This window comes from Amblyraja radiata, chromosome 3, assembly GCF_010909765.2.
Source record: "Amblyraja radiata isolate CabotCenter1 chromosome 3, sAmbRad1.1.pri, whole genome shotgun sequence".
NCBI lineage: Eukaryota > Metazoa > Chordata > Chondrichthyes > Rajiformes > Rajidae > Amblyraja > Amblyraja radiata.
In genome coordinates, this window is record NC_045958.1 from 11,712,621 (window position 1) to 11,736,076 (window position 23,456).

A 23,456-nucleotide genomic window follows, 5' to 3' on the forward strand; every position below is an offset into this window, starting at 1 on the left:
GTTGGTCAGTGTGGACAAGTAGGGCCGAAGTACTTTTCACAATGGCAGGCAGTGACTAGTGGGGTACCGCAAGGCTCAGTGCTGGGACCCCAGCTATTTACAATTTATATTAATGATCTGGATGAGGGAATTGAAGGCAACATCTCCAAGTTTGCGGATGACACTAAGCTGGGGGGCAGTGTTAGCTGTGAGGAGGATGCTAGGAGACTGCAAGGTGACTTGGATAGGCTGGGTGAGTGGGCAAATGTTTGGCAGATGCAGTATAATGTGGATAAATGTGAGGTTATCCATTTTGGTGGCAAAAACAGGAAAGCAGACTATTATCTAAATGGTGGCCGACTAGGAAAAGGGGAGATGCAGCGAGACCTGGGTGTCATGGTACACCAGTCATTGAAAGTAGGCATGCAGGTGCAGCAGGCAGTGAAGAAAGCGAATGGTATGTTAGCTTTCATAGCAAAAGGATTTGAGTATAGGAGCAGGGAGGTTCTACTGCAGTTGTACAGGGTCTTGGTGAGACCACACCTGGAGTATTGCGTACAGTTTTGGTCTCCAAATCTGAGGAAGGACATTATTGCCATAGAGGGAGTGCAGAGAAGGTTCACGAGACTGATTCCTGGGATGTCAGGACTGTCTTATGAAGAAAGACTGGATAGACTTGGTTTATACTCTCTAGAACTTAGGAGATTGAGAGGGGATCTTATAGAAACTTACAAAATTCTTAAGGGGTTGGACAGGCTAGATGCAGGAAGATTGCTCCCGATGTTGGGGAAGTCCAGGACAAGGGGTCACAGCTTAAGGATAAGGGGGAAATCCTTTAAAACCGAGATGAGAAGAACTTTTTTCACACAGAGAGTGGTGAATCTCTGGAACTCTCTGCCACAGAGGGTAGTCGAGGCCAGTTCATTGGCTATATTTAAGAGGGAGTTAGACGTGGCCCTTGTGGCTAAGGGGATCAGAGGGTATGGAGAGAAGGCAGGTACGGGATACTGAGTTGGATGATCAGCCATGATCATATTGAATGGCGGTGCAGGCTCAAAGGGCCGAATGGCCTACTCCTGCACCTAATTTCTATGTTTCTATGTTTCTATGTATCTGTTTCCACGTTGTATGACTCTATAACTTGGACTCTAAGCCGGATAACAAAGGGGAAAAAACTATTCCTGGGTCTGGTGGTGCACACTTTCAAACTTCTGTATCTACTACCTGACGGGAGCAGAGAGGAGGAGGAATGGCCATGATGTGACAAGTCTTTAATTATATTGGCTGCTTTTCCTAGGCAGCGGGAATTGTAGATAGAGTCAATTGTGGGTAGTAGGTCTGTAGGCTATATCCACAACTATTTGCAATGTCTTGGGCAAAACTATTCCCAAATCAAACTGTGATGCATCCCAACAGTGTGCTTTCTATGGCACATCTGAAGAAGTTTGTAATGCCCCTGTCCCACTTAGGAAACCTGAACGGAAACCTCTGGAGACTTTGCGCCCCACCCAAGGTTTCCGTGCAGTTCCCGGAGGTTGCAGGTAGTTGCCGGAGGTTGCAGGTAGTGGAAGCAGGTAGGGAGACTGACAAAAACCTCCGGGAACCGCACAGAAACCTTGGGTGGGGCACAAAGTCTTCTGAGGTTTCCGTTCAGGTTTCCTAAGTGGGACAGGGGCATTAGAGTCATTGGGAATGTGCTAAATTTCTCCAGTCTCTAATAGAGACTCTCGATAGGGGGGTAAAAAGGCATAGACTCCATGGTTACCCCCTTGGTTCCTGTTAAATCTGTCCCTCCTCACTTTAAATGATAGACAGAGCATTTTTCACAGAGTGGAAATGAAGTTTAGTTTATTGTCACGTGTACAGAGGTACAGTGAAGTTCTGTCTACCCTATCTATGCCTCTCATAATTCTATGTACTTCCTTCAAGTCTCCCCTCAACCTCTGAGGTTCCAGAGAAAACAATCCAAGTCTATCCAACCTCTCCCTATACCTGAAGCTCTCTAATTCAGACAGCACTCTGGTAAATGTTCACTGCACCCACTTCAAAGCCTCTACATCCTTCCTGTAATGGGGTTACCAGAACTGCATGCAGTTTTCTAACTGCGGCTTAATCAGAGTGCTACAGAGATGCATCATGACTTCCTGACACTTATATTCAATGTCCCTAGCAATGAAGGCAAGCATACCTCTGCCCTTTCACTCACCCTATCTACTTGTGCTGCCACCTCCAGTGAGCTATGAAGTTGGACTCCAAGATCTCTCCGGACATCAATGCTGGCACGTGTCTTGTCATTAACTGTATAATCTCCTTCCATTCAACCTCCCAAAGTGCAACACCTCGTAATTGCCCGGGTTAAACTCTATCTGCCATTTCTCTACTCTGCATTTCTGCAGCTGATCTACATCCTGTTATATTTTCACACTGTATTCCTCACTCGTTGCAACTCCCCCAATGTTGGTGTTGTCAGCAAACTTACTCACCAACCCATCTACATTTATGTCTGTCATTTATAATAATCCCAAACAGCAGAGATCCATACAGAACTCCATTGGCCATTGTTTTCCAGCCTTCCACCCCAAACATTTGTCTTCTATGAGTAAGTCAGTTCTGAATCCATACGACCAAGTAGGTATGTTACAAAACTTACCTTCAGCGGCGCTGCAATTCTGCCACTGGCCGTGTGCGCGATTTTGGCGCGTTTGAGGGGGGGGGGGGGGATTAAAACAGGGTTTTTTCCAGACATGGTCCTGAATTATATTGTGTTGGAGTGCAAGATGTTGCTAAAGAATCGTTCCTACGGCCGTTCTGTGTGTTTTTAAAAAAAAATCACCCGACAAGTTAATCGCTGGAATGATTTTAAAATCAGCTTCTGAAGCCTTCAATGACGACAACTGGGACGGATTTTATGGAGGACCAGGTAAAAGAAAGTAGTTTATTTTTATGTATAAAAGTGTTTCTTAAGATGTATTTAATTCACATTTTAAGTTGCGAAACGGTGATTTTTCCCCCTTAAGAACCGGCAGTGTATTTGCTGCCGATATGGGGGTATAAATTCACCGCATCTGAACGTTCCAAATGGTCCTGTTCCAGAAAATCCCACTCGCAAGCTGATTTAAATGGCCATTAATTTACAGGTATTAAACATGAAATTCCTTCCATTTGGCCTATAAACCCATGACAATGAGATTTAAAAATTATGTTATATTCTGAATTCTTCTGTGAATGTTATTTGGATACTTAGGCTATTTAAAAATGTTAATATAGTCTTAAGAAATGGATAGATGTTTAGATCTAGTAATTGAATTTTGTAATTAGCTACAATTAGGTAACTAACTAATTATATGCTTTAATTTCAAGTCATCTAAGTAAGATTGTTTCATATTTGTTTCAGAATGCTTCAATCTATAATAACTGAACATTTCTTTCAGTTCTCTTAAATTTTAAGAAAGGTATTGGCTTTTAAATGTTCTCGATCACACCTTTTGTGTTAAGTCAATGAAAAAGCAATAGGGAACAAGATGCCAATTTCCGAGTATGAAAGTGGCCATACCTTTTATAATACTGAAGATATGAAAGTGAATTAGGTGTCAAATTAAACTTATTTTTATGCTTTATCTGATGGGATAAATTAAAGACTTGATTTTTAAAATCTCAAGATTTTGTAACATTGCAAGTCATCATGAATCCCATACATCCTAATCTTCTGAATTGGCCGATCATAATGGACCTTATCAAAAGCCTTCTAAAATCCAACACTAGAGGGCATAGTTATAAGGTGCGAGCGGGAAAATGTAATGGAGGAGACGTGCAGCGAAGTTTTTTTCTCACACAATGAGTGGTGGGGGCCTGGAATGCATTGCCAGGTAGTGGAGGCAGAGATTTGGTAGTGGAGACAGAGATTTTTAGATAGGCATATATAGAAGTGCAGGGAAAGGAGGGACGTGGATCATGTACAAGCAGAGGAGATTAGATTAACTAGGCATCATGTTCAGTACAAACATTACCGGCCGATGTGCCCGGTCCTGTGTTGTATGGTTCTATGTTCTATGTTCTAAGATGAATGATTATCAAAGCTGGCAGTGCTAGAGAAGTCAGCACAGGGGCCTCAACTATTTACGACTTTAATGGCTTAGAAAAAAGGGTCCAAGGGCATCTTCTGGTTGTTAACAAACAGACAGAAGGAAGATCAAGATGCAAAATTGCAGACTTCACCATTGACATAGCCTACGCCCAACTGCACTGAGCAGTCTGATTTCTGATACAAAGGGCCTGTCCCACTTAGGTGATTTTTTCGGCGACTACATGGTCGCTGGGGTGTCGCCTGTATGGTCATGAGTCGTCTCCTCAATCGCCCAAAGAATCGTAGCGTTTTTCTGGTCGCCCGCTGGATTTTGAAATGTTCAAAACTTTTCGGTGACAGTCGGCAACAGTTGGCTTGACGACAATCAGCGTAGTTTGACTTCTCCTGACGTAGGTGCTGTCATAGGTTGTCGCCAGGTGACGTCGGTTGTCACCGGTGCTGACCGGTGAATTCCATTGACGACTACCTGCGTCAACCTGTGTCAACTGGCGACAGGCACCGGCGACTGAATTGTCTTAAGTTGTCTTCAGGTGTTGCCGACAGGATCGTACCATGTCGTAGCTTGTCGCGGGTGGACATAGGTTGTCGAAGGTGTGGTCGTAGATGGACATCCTAATGGGTCGCCGGTTGTCGGTAGCTTGCCGCAGCTTGACATCGACTAGGTGGTAGGTTGGTGTAGACACTGTCGTAGGGGGGTCCAGTCGCCGTTTTTTTGGCGACCTACTACGACTATGACAGTCGCTGGCAGTCGTCGAAAAAAATCGCCTAAGTGGGACGGGCCCTTAACACTATCTAGGGGCAAGTTTAACAATTTTACCAAAACCAATTAGCCTACAAACCTACACGTGTTTGGAGTGTGGGAGGAAACGGAGCACCCGGAAAAAACCTACGTTGTCACAGGGTGAACGTACAAACCCCATACAGACAGCACTTGGCCAGGATCGAACGCAGGTCTCTGGCACTAAAAGGCAGCAGCTCTAGTGCTTACCACTGTACCGCTGCAAATGTTGTTCCTTTATTTAAGAAGGAAAGTCGATAGAATCTAGGGAATTACAAGCCAGCGAGCCACATGTCAGCGGTAAGGAAGCTATTGGAGAAGATTGTTTGGGATAGAATTGCTTCCAAATGGAGCCGTCAGCATAGCTTTGTACATGGCAAGTCGTTTCTTACTTACTTGATGGAGTTTTTTGAGGAGGTGATGAAGGTGATTGATGGTGGTAGGACAGTGGTTGAAGAGGGACAAAGTTTAAAGGAGATGTGCAGGACAAGATTTTTGTTTTACACAAGGGTTGGTTAGTGCCTGGAACACCATGCTGGTTGGGGTAAATACGAGAGTGGCATTAAAATAATTTTGGATAGGCATATCGTGGGATATGGATTATGTGCAGGCAGATAGGAGTTGGTCTCAACATCAGTTTAGCACAGATATTGTGGCCTGAAGGGATTGTTCTTGTGTTGCACTGTTGTACGTTCTCAGCCAACTAGACCGTTTCAGTGGACTCCCATTGAGGTAGTTTAGACTCTCACTTTCTGGCTCCCAGGGTACTGGAGGAAGGGCCAAATGGCCTACTCCTGCACCTATTTATCTGATTTTATCTGATTTAATTTTGTGTGTTTAAATATTCCATTTCAGTGATAGCCTAACAGGCATAGTCATAGGCAGGGCCCCACTAACTGTCCAAACCACGGGAATGTTGCTAACCACTTGTTCTAGAACAACATCTGCAATGCAGAACACAACATTGGGCTTCTCCGAACAACAAGGACCTGGCTTTCCAGGAGAAACAGTGGTTGGGATATAAGAGCCTAAGAAGCTGCAGCAAGAGTAGGCCATTCATCCCCTGGTCTTTGCTTTGTAAATCAATGAGATCAAGGCTGTATCTCAGCTCCACTTTCCTGCACAAACCCTGCATCCCTTGATTTTGCTCGACATTAGTGCGGTCCAAAGGCATATAGCTAGCAACCTCTGGAATTCTCTGCCACAGAAGGTAGTTGAGGCCAGTTCATTGGCTATATTTAAGAGGGAGTTAGATGTGGCCCTTGAGGCTAAAGGGATCAAGGGGGTATGGAGAGAAGGCAGGTACAGGATACTGAGTTGGATGGATGCATGATCATATTGAATGGCGGTGCAGGCTCGAAGGGCCGAATGGCCTACTCCTGCACCTATTTTCTATGTTTCTATGTTTCTACCCTGGGCATCAGTGGAAAATCTGCATCATACTATTCTCACTAACTTGTACTTGTCAATTATGGATTTCCTGAAAAATGACATAAATCTTACAAGCCTGTGGTTCCCTTTCTTTTATTTCCGTCTTTTGAATGTTATATTTACTACTTCATGCACTTCATATTGTATTTAATGAGTAAAGTTGCAGATAATGCGGTTTAAAATACCATGCTTTGCACTATTGTTCAAATGTAATAGCTCTTTTTAAGTGGAACTAGACAATTTGAAGTTGCTTGTGTTACATTAGTAAGTTTTTGCAGCATTCATTCACTTATATATTAAGATAATGCAACTTTCACTATAAAATGGCCAGTTCAATTAACACAGTTCATTATTTAGCTTAAAATATAAATGGAAGAACCTTCAACCTACTTTGTATACGGACGATCATGTAGAAGGAATACAAATTTACAATGCTACCTTCTAACTCACTACTTTTGTTTTTAGAGCCTCCTTAGATTGTAGCTGGATGCATTATCTGAAGTTCATTGCCAGCACTCTCCTGATTAGATAACTGATCAGTACTAATAAAAAAAGGAAGGCCCAAAAATATTGTAGCATCATACAAAGTTGTAGTATATTAGGGTCTGTTTCCGGGCTATCTAAAGTCTAAAGCTACTCTTTGTTCCTCTGGGACCTCACCTATGGCTAGAGAAGACACAAAGATCTTCATCAAGGCATGCACAATCTCCTCATTTTCCTCTCACAATAATCCCATCATATCCTGAAGATTTATCCACCTTAATGCACTTCAAGAGCCCCAAGACCTCCTCCTTCTTAGTCTCAAACTGCTCACATAATTAATATTCTCCACACCGATCCCATTGTTTCCCCTGACCTTCTCCTTGGTGAAAACAGGTGTCAAGTACTTGTTTAGTACCTCCCCTACATCTCCAGACCCCAAGCACATATTGCACATAAAAGTCAACAATATCCTTAGACACTCATGCAGTAAAATGTTTTTTTTGTGTATATCTTGGCCTGTTGTCTTGTGGCTGCATACAACTTGGTCAGTAGGTGCAGCATAGGCGATAGTAGGTTTCTAATTGTCCCTCTGAGAAGATGACTGAAAATGGCCATGGAGACAATCTCAAATACCTGTGGCCTAAAAAGCAAGCTGAAGTGAACACTATTTCACTTGGGTGACAGTGGCCTGGATTGTCTGGATAAAGAGCACGAGGACTGGTGAGTGAGGCCATTTATTGTATGTGTCTCAACTTTGTACAGAATCTGTCTCTACACTGTCCCATCAATTTCAAACCATTTCAGTCTTTGAGCTCACTCTGCTAGTGTGAAACCAAATTCCCTTGTGCCATTGTCACAGTCTTCTTGCACTGTCTGAAAGTTGTGTGAAAGTTAGAATGTATTGCAAGCTAGTGATTATTGGTGCAAGATTGGAAATATCTGATCCCTTCTGATGTCAGCTGGCTTATAGCTGGTGAATATTTTAATGGGGAATGACCTGGAAAAAACAGGTGTGGTAGGATTGAACTGAAGGGGAGATGGGAGTTCTCATGGCATTCCGCTTGAGAATCAAAGCATGTTGGAGGGTCTAGAGTTTAAGGAACTGTGCAGATGCTGGAAAATCCCAGGTACACAAAAATGCTGGAGAAACTCAGCGGGTGCAGCAGCATCTATGGAGTGAAGGAAATAGGCAACGTTTCGGGACGAAACGTTGCCTATTTCCTTCGCTCCATAGATGCTGCTGCACCCGTTGAGTTTCTCCAGCTTTTTTTGGAGGATCTAGAGCCTCCCAATGCTTCAAGTTACTGAAGAACTGACGCTGAAGGGTGTGATACACAAGCAAAAGAGTCATGAGCTGTACAGCATAGAAACAGGCCATTCAGCAATCAAAGCATGCTGACCATCAAATACCTATCCATGCAAAATCAATTTACCAGCAATTGGTCCATAGTCTTCTCTGCCATGGCAATTCGAGTGCTCATGCACTTTCTAAACATAGTGGGAGGACCAGCTTCCACCATCAAGTCAAGTCTATTCGTCACATACACATACGAGATGTGCAGTGAAATGAAAAGTGGCAATGCTCGCGGACTTTGTGCAAAAAGACAAACAAACAAACAAACCAAACAAACTACAAACAGAATGGAACAGAATCACATATTCTTTTTCATATTAAATATTGTGGGCGGAAGGAAAAAGGGAAAAAACAGCAATTTTTAAAAAAAGCATTAGAGTGGTACAGTAAATTTAGTCCCTGGTGAGATAGGGGTTTACAGTCCTAATGGCCTCTGGGAAGAAGCTTCTTCTCAACCTCTCCGTTCTCACAGCATGGCAGCAGAGGCGTTTGCCTGACCGTAGCAGCTGGAACAGTCCGTTGCAGGGGTGGAAGGGGTCTCCCATGATTTTATTAGCTCTGGAGTTGCACCTCCTGATGTATAGTTCCTGCAGGGGGGCGAGTGAAGTTCCCATAGTGCGTTCGGCCGAACGCACTACTCTCTGCAGAGCCTTCTTGTCCTGGGCAGAGCAATTCCCCAAACCAGATTGTAATATTTCCAGACAAGATGCTTTCCACAGCCGCTGAGTAGAAGCACTGGAGGATCCTCGGAGACACTCTGAATTTCCTCAATTGCCTGAGGTGGTAAAGGCGCTGCCTTGCCTTACTCACGAGTGCTGCGGCATGTGATGTCCAAGTCATATCCTCAGAGATGTGGATCCACTCAAGTAATACTGTACATCCCAGATATAGGGTATGAGTAATAGCAGTTATCTGTCCTCAATTGCCCTTTCAAGGTTTGGCTGGAAAACCCCTTGGCTGTCATTAATACTAACCATTTTTTTCCAATTTTAAATGTTACTCTCTTCCATCAAGAGCTCCAGCAGAGTAATAAGAAAATGAAGTTTCTATTCTCTCCCATATTATGCCATTTTTAATTGCTTATGGATATTTTATTTGCTTCATAAATAGTGCCACCTGTTCAGGCACTATTTACTGCAGCAACATCCACATAATTTTTGTCTGATAATGCATCCAACTCATAAATAGTGCAATCCGTGCTGTGAGCACTGAAATCATGGAATGAATAAAGAGAATAAAATTGGTGAGTTGACTTTTAAAGAGTGTAGATTAATTTGCTTATCCCAATCTATTATCAAGTCAAGTCAAGCCAAGAGAGTTTATAGTCATGAGTCCAGATGTATCAGGATGTTATTGAATTTAGCTCTGATAGCTTTAGATATTTATTATGCACCAATGCTAAAATATTCTTTGGAGGTACTTTTTCAGTGTTTTGTATATGTTCATAAATTTATCTTAATAATAACCACTGATGTATTATACTGATTTAATTATGCTCAATATTTATGGTGTACAATGGTTTTTCAAAAGTGAGATAACTATAAACTTAAACTATGGTGGGTAGAGTTCGATAAATTGCAGTAACATAAGATGTACATTCTAAGAGGAATATAAAAAATCTCCTGTTTCTCAAACCAAAATAATTTCAATCTAATTTTCTGTAAAGGATTGCATTCCACAGTCAATTTAATCCAGTAGAACAAAATATAGTTTTAAGAAAATAAGGACACAGTGATTTGTACGGGTGTCAAGGGTTATGGGGAGAAGGCAGGAGAATGGGGTTAGGAGGGAGAGATCGATCAACCATGATTGAATGATGGGGTAGAATTGAAGAGCCGAATGGCCTAATTCTGCTCCTATCTCTTATGATCTAAAACACAATAAGAGCAGGAAGAAGAAACGGTGGTTCTATTTCTCACCTCCCCGATCTCGAACTGCGAGCTTATGGCCACTCTTCAGCAGAATGTTCAGCTGGTACATTCCTGCGCTCGCTGACAGGTGATCGACGTCACTTGATCCAAGTACTTGGCTCCCCTGCAGAAAGTAAATGAAATAAATAATTAATCACATCTAAAATAATGAAAAGCTGCCACTTGGATAGCTTGTTTATTCCCTCTATTTTCCTTCAACCGTGTCCCTCCAGCATGTATTATTGTCTACATTGGAAGCTGTGTTCCAGAGTGTTGGACTATAGCTGGCTGTTGGAAGGTTGCTGGAAGGTAATTACATACTTACTTACAATTACTTACAAAATTCTTAAGGGGTTGGACAGGCTCGATGCAGGAAGATTGTTCCCGATGTTGGGGAAGTCCAGAACAAGGGGTCACAGTTTGAGGATAAGGGGGAAATCTTTTAGGACCGAGATGAGAAAAACATTTTTCACACAGAGAGTGGTGAATCTCTGGAATTCTCTGCCACAGAAGGTAGTTGAGGCCAGTTCATTGGTTATATTTAAGAGGGAGTTAGATGTGGCCCTTGTGGGATCAGGGGGTATGGAGAGAAGGCAGGTATGGGATACTGAGTTGGATGATCAGCCATGATCATATTGAATGGCTCGAAGCTCGAAGGGCCGAATGGCACCTATTTTCTATGTTTCTATGTTTCTAATTGTCACACTCCTTCATGTGTGGAGATCCCGGGGGGGGGGGGGGGGGGGACACACGTCCCCTCCATGTTTTGAGAGGTGGGGGAACAATCCCCCCCATGTTTTGCGAAACATGTATTTTGCAATCAGTTCCCATCCGACCAACCGCTGCGGAGTTGCGGCGGCATGCATGGTCAGCTGGCTCAGACTCAGAAAATAATTAAATGTCATCCTTTGGCAATGATAAACGTTCATCCATTCCTCATACATTACACAAAATATACAATTGCAGCAAAAGCAAAACCACCTTGGAATTTAACATTTTTAAAAAGCTCTAAGGTGAGTACTGCAGAATGATTGGAGTCGTTTATCAGTTCATTCCTCCGAGACAAAAACAACGTGTTAACTGCCACTGTCGATGGCTTGTTAACTGCTACTGTTAACATCGTATTAACACTGTTATTTCAATGTGTCACCAACCAATACATCGATATGCATTCCTCAGTAAATATAATTGACCTTCAAGTATTACTGACGCGTTCTTTTGAATATAATTCACAGGAGAATTTCTTAAAACTGTCTGATGCGGGTATAATTACCATTTGAACTTTGGAGGCAGACACAAAATGCTGGAGGGACACAGCGGGTGAGGCAGCATCTATGTAGAGAAGGAATAGGCGACGTTTCAGGTCTCGACCCTTCTTCAGACCTTTTGTGAACTTTGGATGTATTGGTGGATGGGAAGGATTTAAACGGGTATCGGAGGGTCATTAAGGGATCGAGCGGTCGAGCTGGTGTGCAGGTATAGCCCCTCATTCACCCACGTTATTTAGTAATTTTCACCCATGATGTTATATGAATTTAAAAAAGATTAAGTATGCTTATGTTTATTTTTGTTAGTTTATCAAAAGTTTATTTATGTATGTTTTTGTATGCTTTATGTATGTTTTTGTTAGTTTGTGAAAAGTTTATGTGTGTTGCCAAACTTATTTCTACTGTTTACCTTTAATTGCTTCAGTTTTATTCAATGTTATTTATCAACTTGTAGCTTTTGAAAGATTTAAACGGGTATCGGACCGTTCGGACGGTAATTAAGGGTTTGTGGGTTAATCGGCTTGGTATAAATGTAAATTGTCCTCAGTGTGCGTAGGATAACGGGGATGATGGTCGGTGCGGACTCGGTGGGCTAAAGGGCCTGTTTCAACTCTGTATTACTAAACTAAAAAACTAATTAAAATTATCCAATCGGATGTTTGAGATTTAACAGTTCGGGTTCAACTAATATTTTGTTAGATTTACCTCAATGCAATGGTTTCTTTTTCTCCCTTTCACTTCACCGGGTTATGGGAATCGAAGAATACAGTGCAAATGGCAAAATACAGGAACAAATACAGGAAATACAGGAGTAAATAAGGTTTCAGTGAAGATTTAAGGTTAATAGTTAATGGGATGGTTGAAAGTTGTTCCAAGGTCTTGCAATCGTTGCAAAATAAAGTGCCAATACTGACCAGAAACAGCCAACATGCTCATAGTACATTTCTGTATTACATAGGCATTTAAACTGTGTATGTGCATCATGTCTGCTGATGGCACCTCAGGAGTATATGAAATAGAAAGCAAAAGAGACTGCAGATGCTGGAATCTAGAACAAAACAAATAAAATGCCGGAACAACTCGTTAGGTCAAGCAGCATCTGTGGATGCAAAAGATGCAAGTTGGTATTTGTGCTTGAAGCCCTGGATTAGAACTAAGAGGGAAGAGGAAACATTGCTAGTATTACAGCCGTATGAGGAATGGGTAGGTTTCAAAGTGATAGGTGAAACCAGATGGAGAGAAGGTTCATGGGCAGATGGAATGAGTCTCGGTAAGAACAAAAGGCCACATGGCTCCTCAAACCTGTTCTGCTACTCAACAAGACCATGGTTAATTGTATTTTGGCCTCGCTTGTGGTTCACCTTTGTCCCTGGTTGTGATCTTTATAGAGTGAAATCCAATGGATTATTTAAGATATTTCATCTTTGGAGAAAGATTTAGATGGTTTGAGATTTAAACACAGTGATGAGAAAGGAACAAATTTGCTGGTTGAATGAGTGCCATTGGGAACTAAATAACAAGAGGAATTAGTTTCAGAGTTGGAATGAAATGCAAAGTAATTTAAGCCTGGATCGTAAGGACATTAAATAGTGCGCTAACTGAGATCTATGTCTTGTATTTCTGTGTCATTTGGGAACTTCAGGATGTTTGGAATGTCATAGTGTGGAGTGGATTTACACTGAAGGATGCTCCTGATCTGAAACATCACTTGTCCATTCACTACACAGATACATCGAAACATAGAAAATAGGTGCAGGTGGAGGCCATTCGGCCCTTTGAGCCAGCACCACCATTCATTGTGATCATGGCTGATCATCCACAATCAGTAAACCGTGCCTGCCTTCTCCTCATATCCCTTGATTCCGCTAGCCCCAAACTGCTTGACCTGTTGAGTTCCTCCAGTACTTTGCATTTTGCACTGGAAAAGTATCAGACTGTCTTTCAGTACACTTGATTAGGAACTATACATGCATCTGATTTTACTGTTATACTGTAATTGTAAAGATACTTATTATAAGAGCTTTGAGTTTAATCTTGTCAATTTAGTGTTAATTTTTGTGGCTAATTTCTAATAAAATTGAAAGTGATTACAATCCAATAATGAAGTTGATGTTATCTCACTGTCTACGGAAAAGTACCTAACATCTATTTAATTTTTATCTCCGGCTGCAAATCGAGGTAATTCACACAGTGCTGTTTCATTCAGATTTATACATTCACTGGCGTAACTAACTATGTGATTCTTTTCAAACTGAATAAACATCTGAGGTTGCTTACCACCTAAAAAATAATCAACCCAAAGTCTTGAAATACTAGTTTAAATCAATGATTTTTATTCCACAGACATAGTTTTATCTTCACAGTCCTAACAATAATGTTACATGAAAAATTTAGTTATTCTCATACATTTATCGTCACTTCTGATCCCATTCTTAACCAGATACTTATCCAGGTCATTTTAAAGGGATTGATCAACATTTGTGTTTTGCTGGCCAGGGAAATTTACTCCATATATTTATCAGACCCTGAGAAATGTTTTCTGAAACTCAAGCTGCACTTGAAATTTTAGAAAAATGTATTCAAGTTCATCTTGAACTCTAATTTGTCAGTTAATTAAATAAATAACATAGTAAATACATTTCTGTGTTATAAACATATCAAACAAATTTGCTGCACATAGATTGCTTATATCTGCTGTACAATATTGCGCTAACAGTTAACATCATAGAAACATAGAAACATAGAAAATAGGTGCAGGAGTAGGCCATTCGGCCCTTCGAGCCTGCACCACCATTCAATATGATCATGGCTGATCATCCAACTCAGTATCCTGTTCCTGCCTTCTGCCTTGGATGATCAGCCATGATCATATTGAATGGCGGTGCAGGCTCGAAGGGCCGAATGGCCTACTCCTGCACCTATTTTCTATGTTTCTATGTTTCTCCATACCCCCTGATCCCTTTAGCCACAATTTAAATATCGCCAATGAACTGGCCTCAACTACCTTCTGTGGCAGAGAATTCCACAGATTCACCACTCACTGTGTGAAAAATGTTTTTCTCATTTCGGTCCTAAAAGACTTCTCCCTTATCCTTAAACTGTGACCCCTTGTTCTGGACTTCCCCAACATTGGGAACAATCTTCCTGCACCCGGGGGGTGGGGTGTCAAATGGGATAGTTGAGGATGGAGTTAAAGGGAAAGGGTTTCTTAAATGTGTGAGCGGAGACACAGAGGGGTGTAAAATGAGGGTAGAAGCAATAGGTAGCAAGGTGAAAAGTAAAATTGGCAGGCAGACAAAACCAGGGCAAAAATCAAAAGAGTGTTGTAAAAACAAGCCTGAAGGCTTTGTGTCTCAATGCAAGGAGCATTCGTAATAAGGTGGATGAGTTGAATGTGCAGATAGCTATTAATGACTATGATATAGTTGGGATCACGGAGACATGGCTCCAGGGTGACCAAGGCTGGGAGCTGAACATCCATGGATATTCAATATTCAGGAGGGATAGACAGAAAGGGAAAGGAGGTGGGGTAGCGTTGCTGGTTAGAGAGCAGATTAACACAATATAAAGGAAGGACATTAGCTTGGAGGATGTGGAATCGATATGGGTAGAGCTGCGAAACACTAGGGGGCAAAAAACGCTAGTGGGAGTTGTGTACAGGCCACCTAACATTAGTAGTGGAGTTGGGGATGGCATCAAACAGGAAATTGGAAATGCGTGCAACAAAGGTAAAACAGTTATAATGGGTGACTTCAAACTACATATAGATTGGGTGAATCAAATTGGCAAGGGTGCTGAGGAAGAGGATTTCTTGGAATGTGTGCGGGATAGTTTTCTAAACCAACATGTAGAGGAACCAACGAGAGAGCAGGCTATTCTAGATTGGGTATTGAGTAATGAGGAAGGGTTAGTTAGCAGTCTTGTTGTGCGTGGCCCCTTGGGCAAGAGTGACCATAATATGGTTGAGTTCTTCATTAGGATGGAGAGTGACATTGTTAATTCAGAAACAAGGGTCCTGAACTTAAAAAAAGGTCACTTTGAGGGTATGAGACGTGAATTGGCCAAGATAGACTGGCGATTGATTCTTAATGGGTAGACGGTGGATATGCAATGGAAGGCATTTAAAGACTGCATGGATGAACTACAACAATTGTTCATCCCAGTTTGGCAAAAAAATAAATCGGGGAAGGTAGTGCATCCGTGGATAAGAAGGGAAATCAGGGATAGTATCAAAACAAAAGATGAAACGTACAAATTAGCCAGAAAAAGCAGCCTACCAGAGGACTGGGAGAAATTCAGAGGCAGCAGAGGAGGACAAAGGGCTTAATTAGGAAAGGGAAAATAGATTATGAAAGAAAACTGGCAGGGAACATAAAAACTGACTGCAAAAGCTTTTATAGATATGTGAAGAGAAAAAGATTAGTTAAAACAAATGTAGGTCCCTTGCAGTCAGAAACAGGTGAATTGATCATGGGGAACAAGGACATGGCAGACCAATTGAATAACTACTTTGGTTCTGTCTTCACTAAGGAAGACATAAATAATCTGCCGGAAATAGCAGGGGACCGGGGGTCAAATGAGATGGAGGAACTGAGTGAAATCCAGGTTAGCCGGGAAGTGGTTCACCAGACTGATTCCTGGGATGTCAGGACTTTCATATGAAGAAAGACTGGATAGACTTGGTTTGTACTCGCTAGAATTTAGAAGATTGAGGGGGGATCTTATAGAAACTTACAAAATTCTTAAGGGGTTGGACAGGCTAGATGCAGGAAGATTGTTTCCGATGTTGGGGAAGTCCAGAACAAGGGGTCACAGTTTAAGGATAAGGGGGAAATCTTTTAGGACCGAGATGAGGAAAACATTTTTCACACAGAGAGTGGTGAATCTCCGGAATTCTCTGCCACAGAAGGTAGTTGAGGCCAGTTCATTGGCTATATTTAAGAGGGAGTTAGATGTGGCCCTTGTGGCTAAAGGGATCAGGGGGTATGGAGAGAAGGCAGGTACAGGATACTGAGTTGGATGATCAACCATGATCATATTGAATGGCAGTGCAGGCTCGAAGGGCCGAATGGCCTACTCCTGCACCTATTTTCTGTGTTTCTATGTTTCTATCTAGCCTGTCCAACCCCTTAAGAATTTTGTAAGTTTCTATAAAATCCCCCCTCAATCTTCTAAATTCTAGCGAGTACAAGCCAAGTCTATCCAGTCTTTCTTCACATGAAAGTCCTGCCATCCCAGGAATCAGTCTGGTGAACCTTCTCTGTACTCCCTCTATGGCAAGAATGTCTTTCCTCAGATTAGGAGACCAAAACTGTACACAATACTCCAGGTGTCGTCTCACCAAGGCCCTGTACAACTGCAGTAGACCTCCCTGCTCCTATACTCAAATCCTTTTGCTATGAATGCTAACATACCATTTGCTTTCTTCACTGCCTGCTGCACCTGCATGCCTACTTTCAATGACTGGTGTACCATGAGACCCAGGTCTCGTTGCATCCTTCCCTTTTCCTAATCGGCCACCATTCAGATAAAATTTATCTTCAAGCTAACATGCTTATAAGGAAGTTTTCTATGTGCTCTGACTCTGTGAAGTGTTCCCTGTTCAGAACCTACATCACACCGCTATATACTGCTCAATTGTGGTCTAACTATAAGAAAAAGAGTATGCAGAGGCTCAATGTAGCATACAATGATGCAATGAGGTTGCTGCTTCGTGTCCCTAGGTGGCATAGTGCCAGTCAATTGTTTGTGTCCACTAGAGTGCCAACCTGTGAGGCACTCTTAAGACAGCTGATGTTTAATTTTATGTGTCGCCTGGACAAGTCAGAGAACCGCATAATTGAAGCCCTAGTCAGCCCTCTGAAAAGCTGCTATAGATTCACTTCTAGGCTAAGACGGCATTGGTGCAGTAGCTTGTATATATCTTTTAGGCTAATATGCAATTTTTAATGTATTTTTGTATCTCCTTATATTGTATGATGTGTTATATGGACCTGTGTCTGAAATAAAGCTTTAAAAAATATATTAAAATAGTCTACGTTCCTGCTCTTGCCACCAGTTAATCAAACCAGTTAATTTTCTATTGTGAAAACGGAAGATATTTAACATTTACCATTTTTGAACAATATCTTCCTCATTATTAATGCGAAGTAACTTGTGGGCGGAATCCTATGTACCATAGTAAAAGGGACTGACATTTAGGAAATAATCTGATTTTCACAATGTCGTTTGCAGAAGAGTTCCTCTGCTTTCCTTCTAAATGTGTTTTTTTAAATCTTCTGCTTTGACTTGAGAGAACTACTAGGGATATGATGTAATATCAAAAAATAAATGGATCTGACAGTACACCACCCACTCGGTTTTATGTGAAGTGTCAATTTGGATTATTTACTCATGTCTCTAGGGTGGTGGTCAACCCTCTGGGATGGACCCATAATCTTATGATTCATTTGTGAAAACTTTACTGCTGAGTCAAAGCTGCCAATTTGATAAAGCACAGGGACATAACAAGTTACTTCACAGGGTAGAAGAGCATAACAGGCAAACCTTGGAATTTGATGAATTATTGGTTGAATTGGAGGATGTGATGCACAACTGTAAACTAAAATAAATTGAAGTGAGAAGAGCTAAATTGTTGTGTCTGGTTCTGGGAGATGAAGAAGGAGGTGGTCCGGAGGCTTTAAGTCTGATGGGATCTATCCCGTTATTGAGGGAGGCAATAGAGGAGATTAGGGGGGGATCATTGCTTCTTCTCAAGCCACAGGCGAGGTCCCGGAGGACTGGAGAGTGGCCAATTTATTTATGGAAGGAAGTAGGGAATATCCAGGGAACTATAGGGCCGGTGAGGCTCACATCAGTGGTAGAGAGATTTGGAGGGAATTCTTTGAGATAAGAGCTGCTCCGATTTGGAAAAGTTTGGGCTACCAAGCATGGCTTTGTTTGTGGCATGTCACGTCTCATTAATTTGATTGGGTTTTGTTAAAGGAGGTGACACAGGGGATTTATGAAGGTAGGGCAGCGGATGTTGTATACATGGATTTCAGTAAGGCTTTTGGGGTCAAGGAAAGAGCTTTCACACCGCGGCCCTGTTTCCACCAATCTTTCCACCAACATGCACAAGAAGCACAAGACGCAATTGTATGCAGATGTTGAGAAGTGTGTTCAGCTCTGGCTGAACAATTTCTAATCTTGTGACTCGATAAGGAGTAAGGTTTTTTATAAGGGTCTCCTTGCTAGGTTGATCCAGAAGATTAAGATGGGATTCATGATGACTTGGTCGTATGGATTCAGAACTGGCTTATTCATAGAAGATAGCGGGTTGTGATGGAAGAGAGATATTCTGGCCAGCGGTCTGTGACCAGTTGAGTTCCGTAGGGATTTATGTTGGGAACGCTGCTGTTTGTGATATAAATATAAATGACCTCAATGTAAATTGAGGTCATAGGTTGCTGAGTACGTTTGCTAATGACAACAAAATTCGAGGAGTTGTAGACAGTGAGGAATGCTGTCAGTATATACAGTGGGATATAGACAGGCTACAGAAATGGGTGGGGAAATAGCAGATGGAGTTTAATCCGAGCAGGTGTGAGGAATTTCATTTTGGGAGGTTGAATGCAAGGATGTCAGGAGAGAGTATGCAGTTAACAGTAAGACCCTGAACAGCATTGAAGTGAAGAGGGATCTTGGAGTCCAAGTTCATAGCTCACTAAAGGTGATGTAACAAGTAACTAGGAGTAAAAAAGAGTATGGTATGCTTGCCTTCATTGCTACAGGCATTGAATGTAAGAGTCAGAAATTCATGATGCAGCTCTTTCCCCTCTCATCTTAATCCTATGTCATCAGGTTCTTGATTTCCCAACTCTGGGTAAAGACTGTACATTCACGCTATCTATTCCCCACCTAATCATACACTTGAATAAGATCTCCACCCATCATCCCGCATTGCAATGAATAAAGTCCTAGCCTGCCCAACCTGTCCCAATCAATCTATCATTCCCATGTCCAACTGATCATGATTAGTAATAGATCATGTAATATTTTATAACCATCTTTGCTGTCTGCAAAACCACGTGCTTTGGAGTGATCTGCAAACTAGCTAATCATGCCTTGTGCATTCTTATCCAAATCGTTGATCATAAACAACAAACAGCAATGGACTCAGCACCAATCCCTCAGGCACCCCACTGGTCACAGGCTTCCAGTCTGAATAACAACCTTCCACCTTCACCCTTTGCATCCTTCTATGAAGCCATTTCCCCATCCAGTCAATTAGCTCTCCATGAATCCCATGTGGTCTAACCTTCCAGAGCAGCCAACCATACAGAACCTTATCAAATGCCTTGCTGAAGTCCAAATAGATCATCTCTACAGCTTTGCATGCATCAACATTTTTGGTTCATTCTTAAAAAACCCACTAAATGTCTATCTAAATGCATATATCATAAGACCCAGCAGCAGGTAACTTGCCTACCACAGATAGGTCGACAGATTACAGAACACTGTAGCACAGGTCTCCTTTTCCTAGGCTTTTCCTTGCGGTCCTTCTTAAATAGTCATAACATTAGCCACCCTCCAGTCTTCCACACCTCATCGTATCTAATAATGATCCATATATCTCAGCCAGGGCCCCTGCAATTTCCTCTCTAGCCACGCTCCCTGCCCTCGGATATACCTGATCAGGCCCAGGAGATTTATCTACCTTTACACACCTCAGCACGTCCAGCACCTCCCTGCCTGCAATACTGACTGACCTCAAGACATCTCCATTAACTAACCCAAGTTCTGCAGTCTGCATATCCTTTTGCATGGTAAAATAAAATGTGAAATATTCATTTGGGATCTTGCCCATCGCCTGCAGCTTCACAAAAGATGACCACATTGGTTTCTGATGAGCCATATTCTCTCTTCAGTTAATCCTCTTTCTCTTAATGTACTCACAAATTCTCTTAGGACTTCCCTTAATATTACCTACCAAAGCTATCTCCTGCCCCATTTTGCCCTCCTGATTTCCTTCTTAATTATGCTCCTCAGTTCCAAAAACTCCTCCAAGGATACACTTGACCCCAGCTGCCTATACCTGGCCCATGCCTCCTTTTTCCTGACCAGAGCCTTAATTTCTGTCACCATCCCAGCTTCCTTTCTCCTGCCCGCCTTGCCCTTCACCTTATCCGGAACAGGCAAGGTGATCATCACCTTTGAAAAAAAATATCCAAGACATTCCTTTCCTTGTAATCAACCTACTCCAATCAACTTGGTGGCACAGCAGTAGAGTTGCTGCCTTACAGCACTTACAGCTCCAGAGACCCGGGTTCGATCCTGACTATTGGTGCTGTTTGTACGGAGTTTGTACATTCTCCCCGTGACCACGTGGGTTTTCTCCAGGATCTTCGGTTTCCTCCCACACTCCCAAAAACGTGCAGGTTTGTAGATTAATTGGCTTGGTATAAATCTAAAATTGACTCTAGTGTGCGTAGGATGGTGTTAATGTGCGGGGATCAATAGTCGGTGCAGACTTGGTGGGCCGAAGAGCCTGTTTCCGCACTGTATCTCTAAACAAAACTAAACTTTAGTAATTTCTTGTCTAATACCATCAAAATTGGCCTTGCCCCAATTTAGAATTTTAACCTCTTCAAACTAACTTGAAGGTTAAACTAGGTTCCCGCACTATACAGGAAGACACTGCAGGAAGTATGACGGCTGCTCAACCGTCCAAATGTAACGCACAAAGTTTCCATTCTACAGCGTGCAATATTTTTGTGTTTTGAATTTAACGTGCCAATACATTTCTCCAATAAACTATCAAATATTTAAAATGTTTCAATAAGCTAATTAACAGGTACAAGCATTCAAAATAAATTCCTTACATTATTACAATTAATTTCCAGCATAAGTAATCAAGTTTTACCTGAGTAATTGTATCCTAAAATTATTCCTGAATGATAAAATATTTCTCCTGGGTATCATGATGTTAAATCAGAGCAGTTATTGGATCTTTCTGATGTCCCCACCTTCAAATAACCCAATCCTTAGCCAATTGAATTCATTCCATGTAACATAAAGAGATGGCTGTGGACCAAGAAATAAGTGGTATAAATACGATGTGTGATTGCCTGACTGATGGCAACACTGGATATTTCCCCGGAAGCATACATACAGGATTACACAGAGTATTTGGCTGAGAAGCAGGCAACATGGCCCGACTCGGCCTCGGAGTTGTGGCGGAGGCAGCGACCACCCGCGGAGTTTGAACCGTCGCCTCGGCGCAGAGGGAGAACAAAGAGGGAAGAGACAGAGACTTTAAGATTTTGCCTTCCACCACAGTGAGGAGATGTTTGGTGAACTCACTGTGGTGGATGTTAAATTTGTGTTGATTGTGTGTTTTTGTCATTTTTTAAATTATATGTATGACTGCAGGGAAACGAAATTTCGTTCAGACCGAAAGGTCTGAATGACAATAAACGAATCTAATCTAATCTAATGGCTTAAGCAGGTCATGCCAATGTGAATATTCCACCTGAGCCTCTTTCCATCTTCCATTCTCACCACTCTTTGGGTGAAATTTCTTCTGAGTTACCTATTAGATTGTTTGATGACTTATAATATACGGTCCATTAGATTTTTCCCCATAAGTAGAAATATTGTGTTTAATTTATGTATAGAACATAGAACAGTACTGTGGAGACACAAAGAGCTACAGAAGCTGGTTTACAAAAAAAAGACAGTGCTGGAACAACTCAGCATGTCAGAATTTCTGGAGAACATGGATAAGTGATATTTCGGGTCAGCATGCCCTTCCAGACTAATTGAATTGATGGACTCTTATATAATCAAAGTTGTCCACAATAGAAGCATAATTTCCGACACTGTGCTCCAGTTACTTTCAGATTAAAGTCAAAAATATTTTCATTCTTTTCACTTAATGTAGGTTCATTGCCAAATCTATTTCAAATATCAGTTTTGTTTAATGTCACGTGCACCGAGGTACAGTGAATACGAACCTTCTTCTTTACAAAACAAACCGTTGCAAAAACTAAAGTTATCTTAAAGAGTATATCAAACTGAAAACAGTTTAAGAATAAGGGGTAAGGCATTTAGAACGGAGATGAGGAAACACTATTTCACACAGAGTTGTGAGTCTGTGGAATTCTCTGCCTCAGGAGGGCGGTGGAGGCCGGTTCTCTGGATACTTTCAAGAGAGAGCTTGATAGGTTTCTTAAAGATAGCGGAGTCAGGGGATATGGGGAGAAGGCAGGAACGGGATACTGATTGTGGATGATCAGCCATGATCACATTGAATGGTGGTGCTGGCTCGAAGGGCCTAATGGCCTACTCCTGCACCTATTGTCTATTGTTTATGTCTATTGAAAAGTGCATGCTGCCTTACAAGATAAAGTGTTGGGTTTAAAAATAAGTTGAGCTGCAAAATCTCAGTTATATCTTAATATTCCAGGTGTTCCCACACTGTTATTTTTAGTGTGCTCAATGGGTAGACAGGGATCAGACAGCATCATTATTCTGTGTAAGAAGGAACTGCCGATGCTGGTTTACACCCAAGAGATACACAAAATGCTGGAGTAACTCAGCGGGTCAGGCTGCATCTCTAGAGTCTGAAGAAGGGTCTCGACCCGAAACGTCACCTATTCCTTTTCTCCAGAGATGCTACCTAGCCCACTGAGTTACTCCAGCTTTTTGCGTCTAACATCATTATTCAGCATCATCAAGGACCCACACCATCCTGGCCACACACTCATCTCTCCGCTGCCTTCAGGTAGAAGGTACAGGAGCCTGAAATCTGCAACATCCAGGTTCAGGAACAGTTTCTTCCCCACAGGCCATCAGACTATTAAACTCAACCCAAACAAAAATCTGAACTTTAATAGCCTATTGCACTTTATATGCTGTTTATATGTGTCTATATATATTCAATGGTATGTGGACGCACTGATATGTTCTGTATTTATTTATGTTTAAAATATTCTGTTGTGCTGAAGCAAAGCAAGAATTTCATTGTCCTATCTGGGACACATGACAATAAACTCTCTGGAATCTATTCTGCCAGATTTGGGTCACTGAACGCCAAAAGTAGACAATACTTTTAACTGCTCTCATGACATCGTCAATAAAAGCGGGCTTTAGTTTATAAAAAACGGTCCATTTACCTGGACATATT

At 41.8% G+C, this 23,456-nt stretch overlaps 1 protein-coding gene across 2 annotated transcripts in view; it reads right to left on the reverse strand.

Moving 5' to 3' along the window:
• mctp1 (multiple C2 and transmembrane domain containing 1) overlaps positions 1-23,456 on the reverse strand; it is a 408,806-nt gene that overhangs the window by 285,937 nt on the left and 99,413 nt on the right. For both annotated transcript variants that reach the window (XM_033017292.1, XM_033017293.1), the window contains one exon: positions 10,029-10,143. In XM_033017292.1, the coding sequence (XP_032873183.1) occupies positions 10,029-10,143 (115 nt within the window). The remainder of the gene's footprint in view (positions 1-10,028; positions 10,144-23,456) is intronic.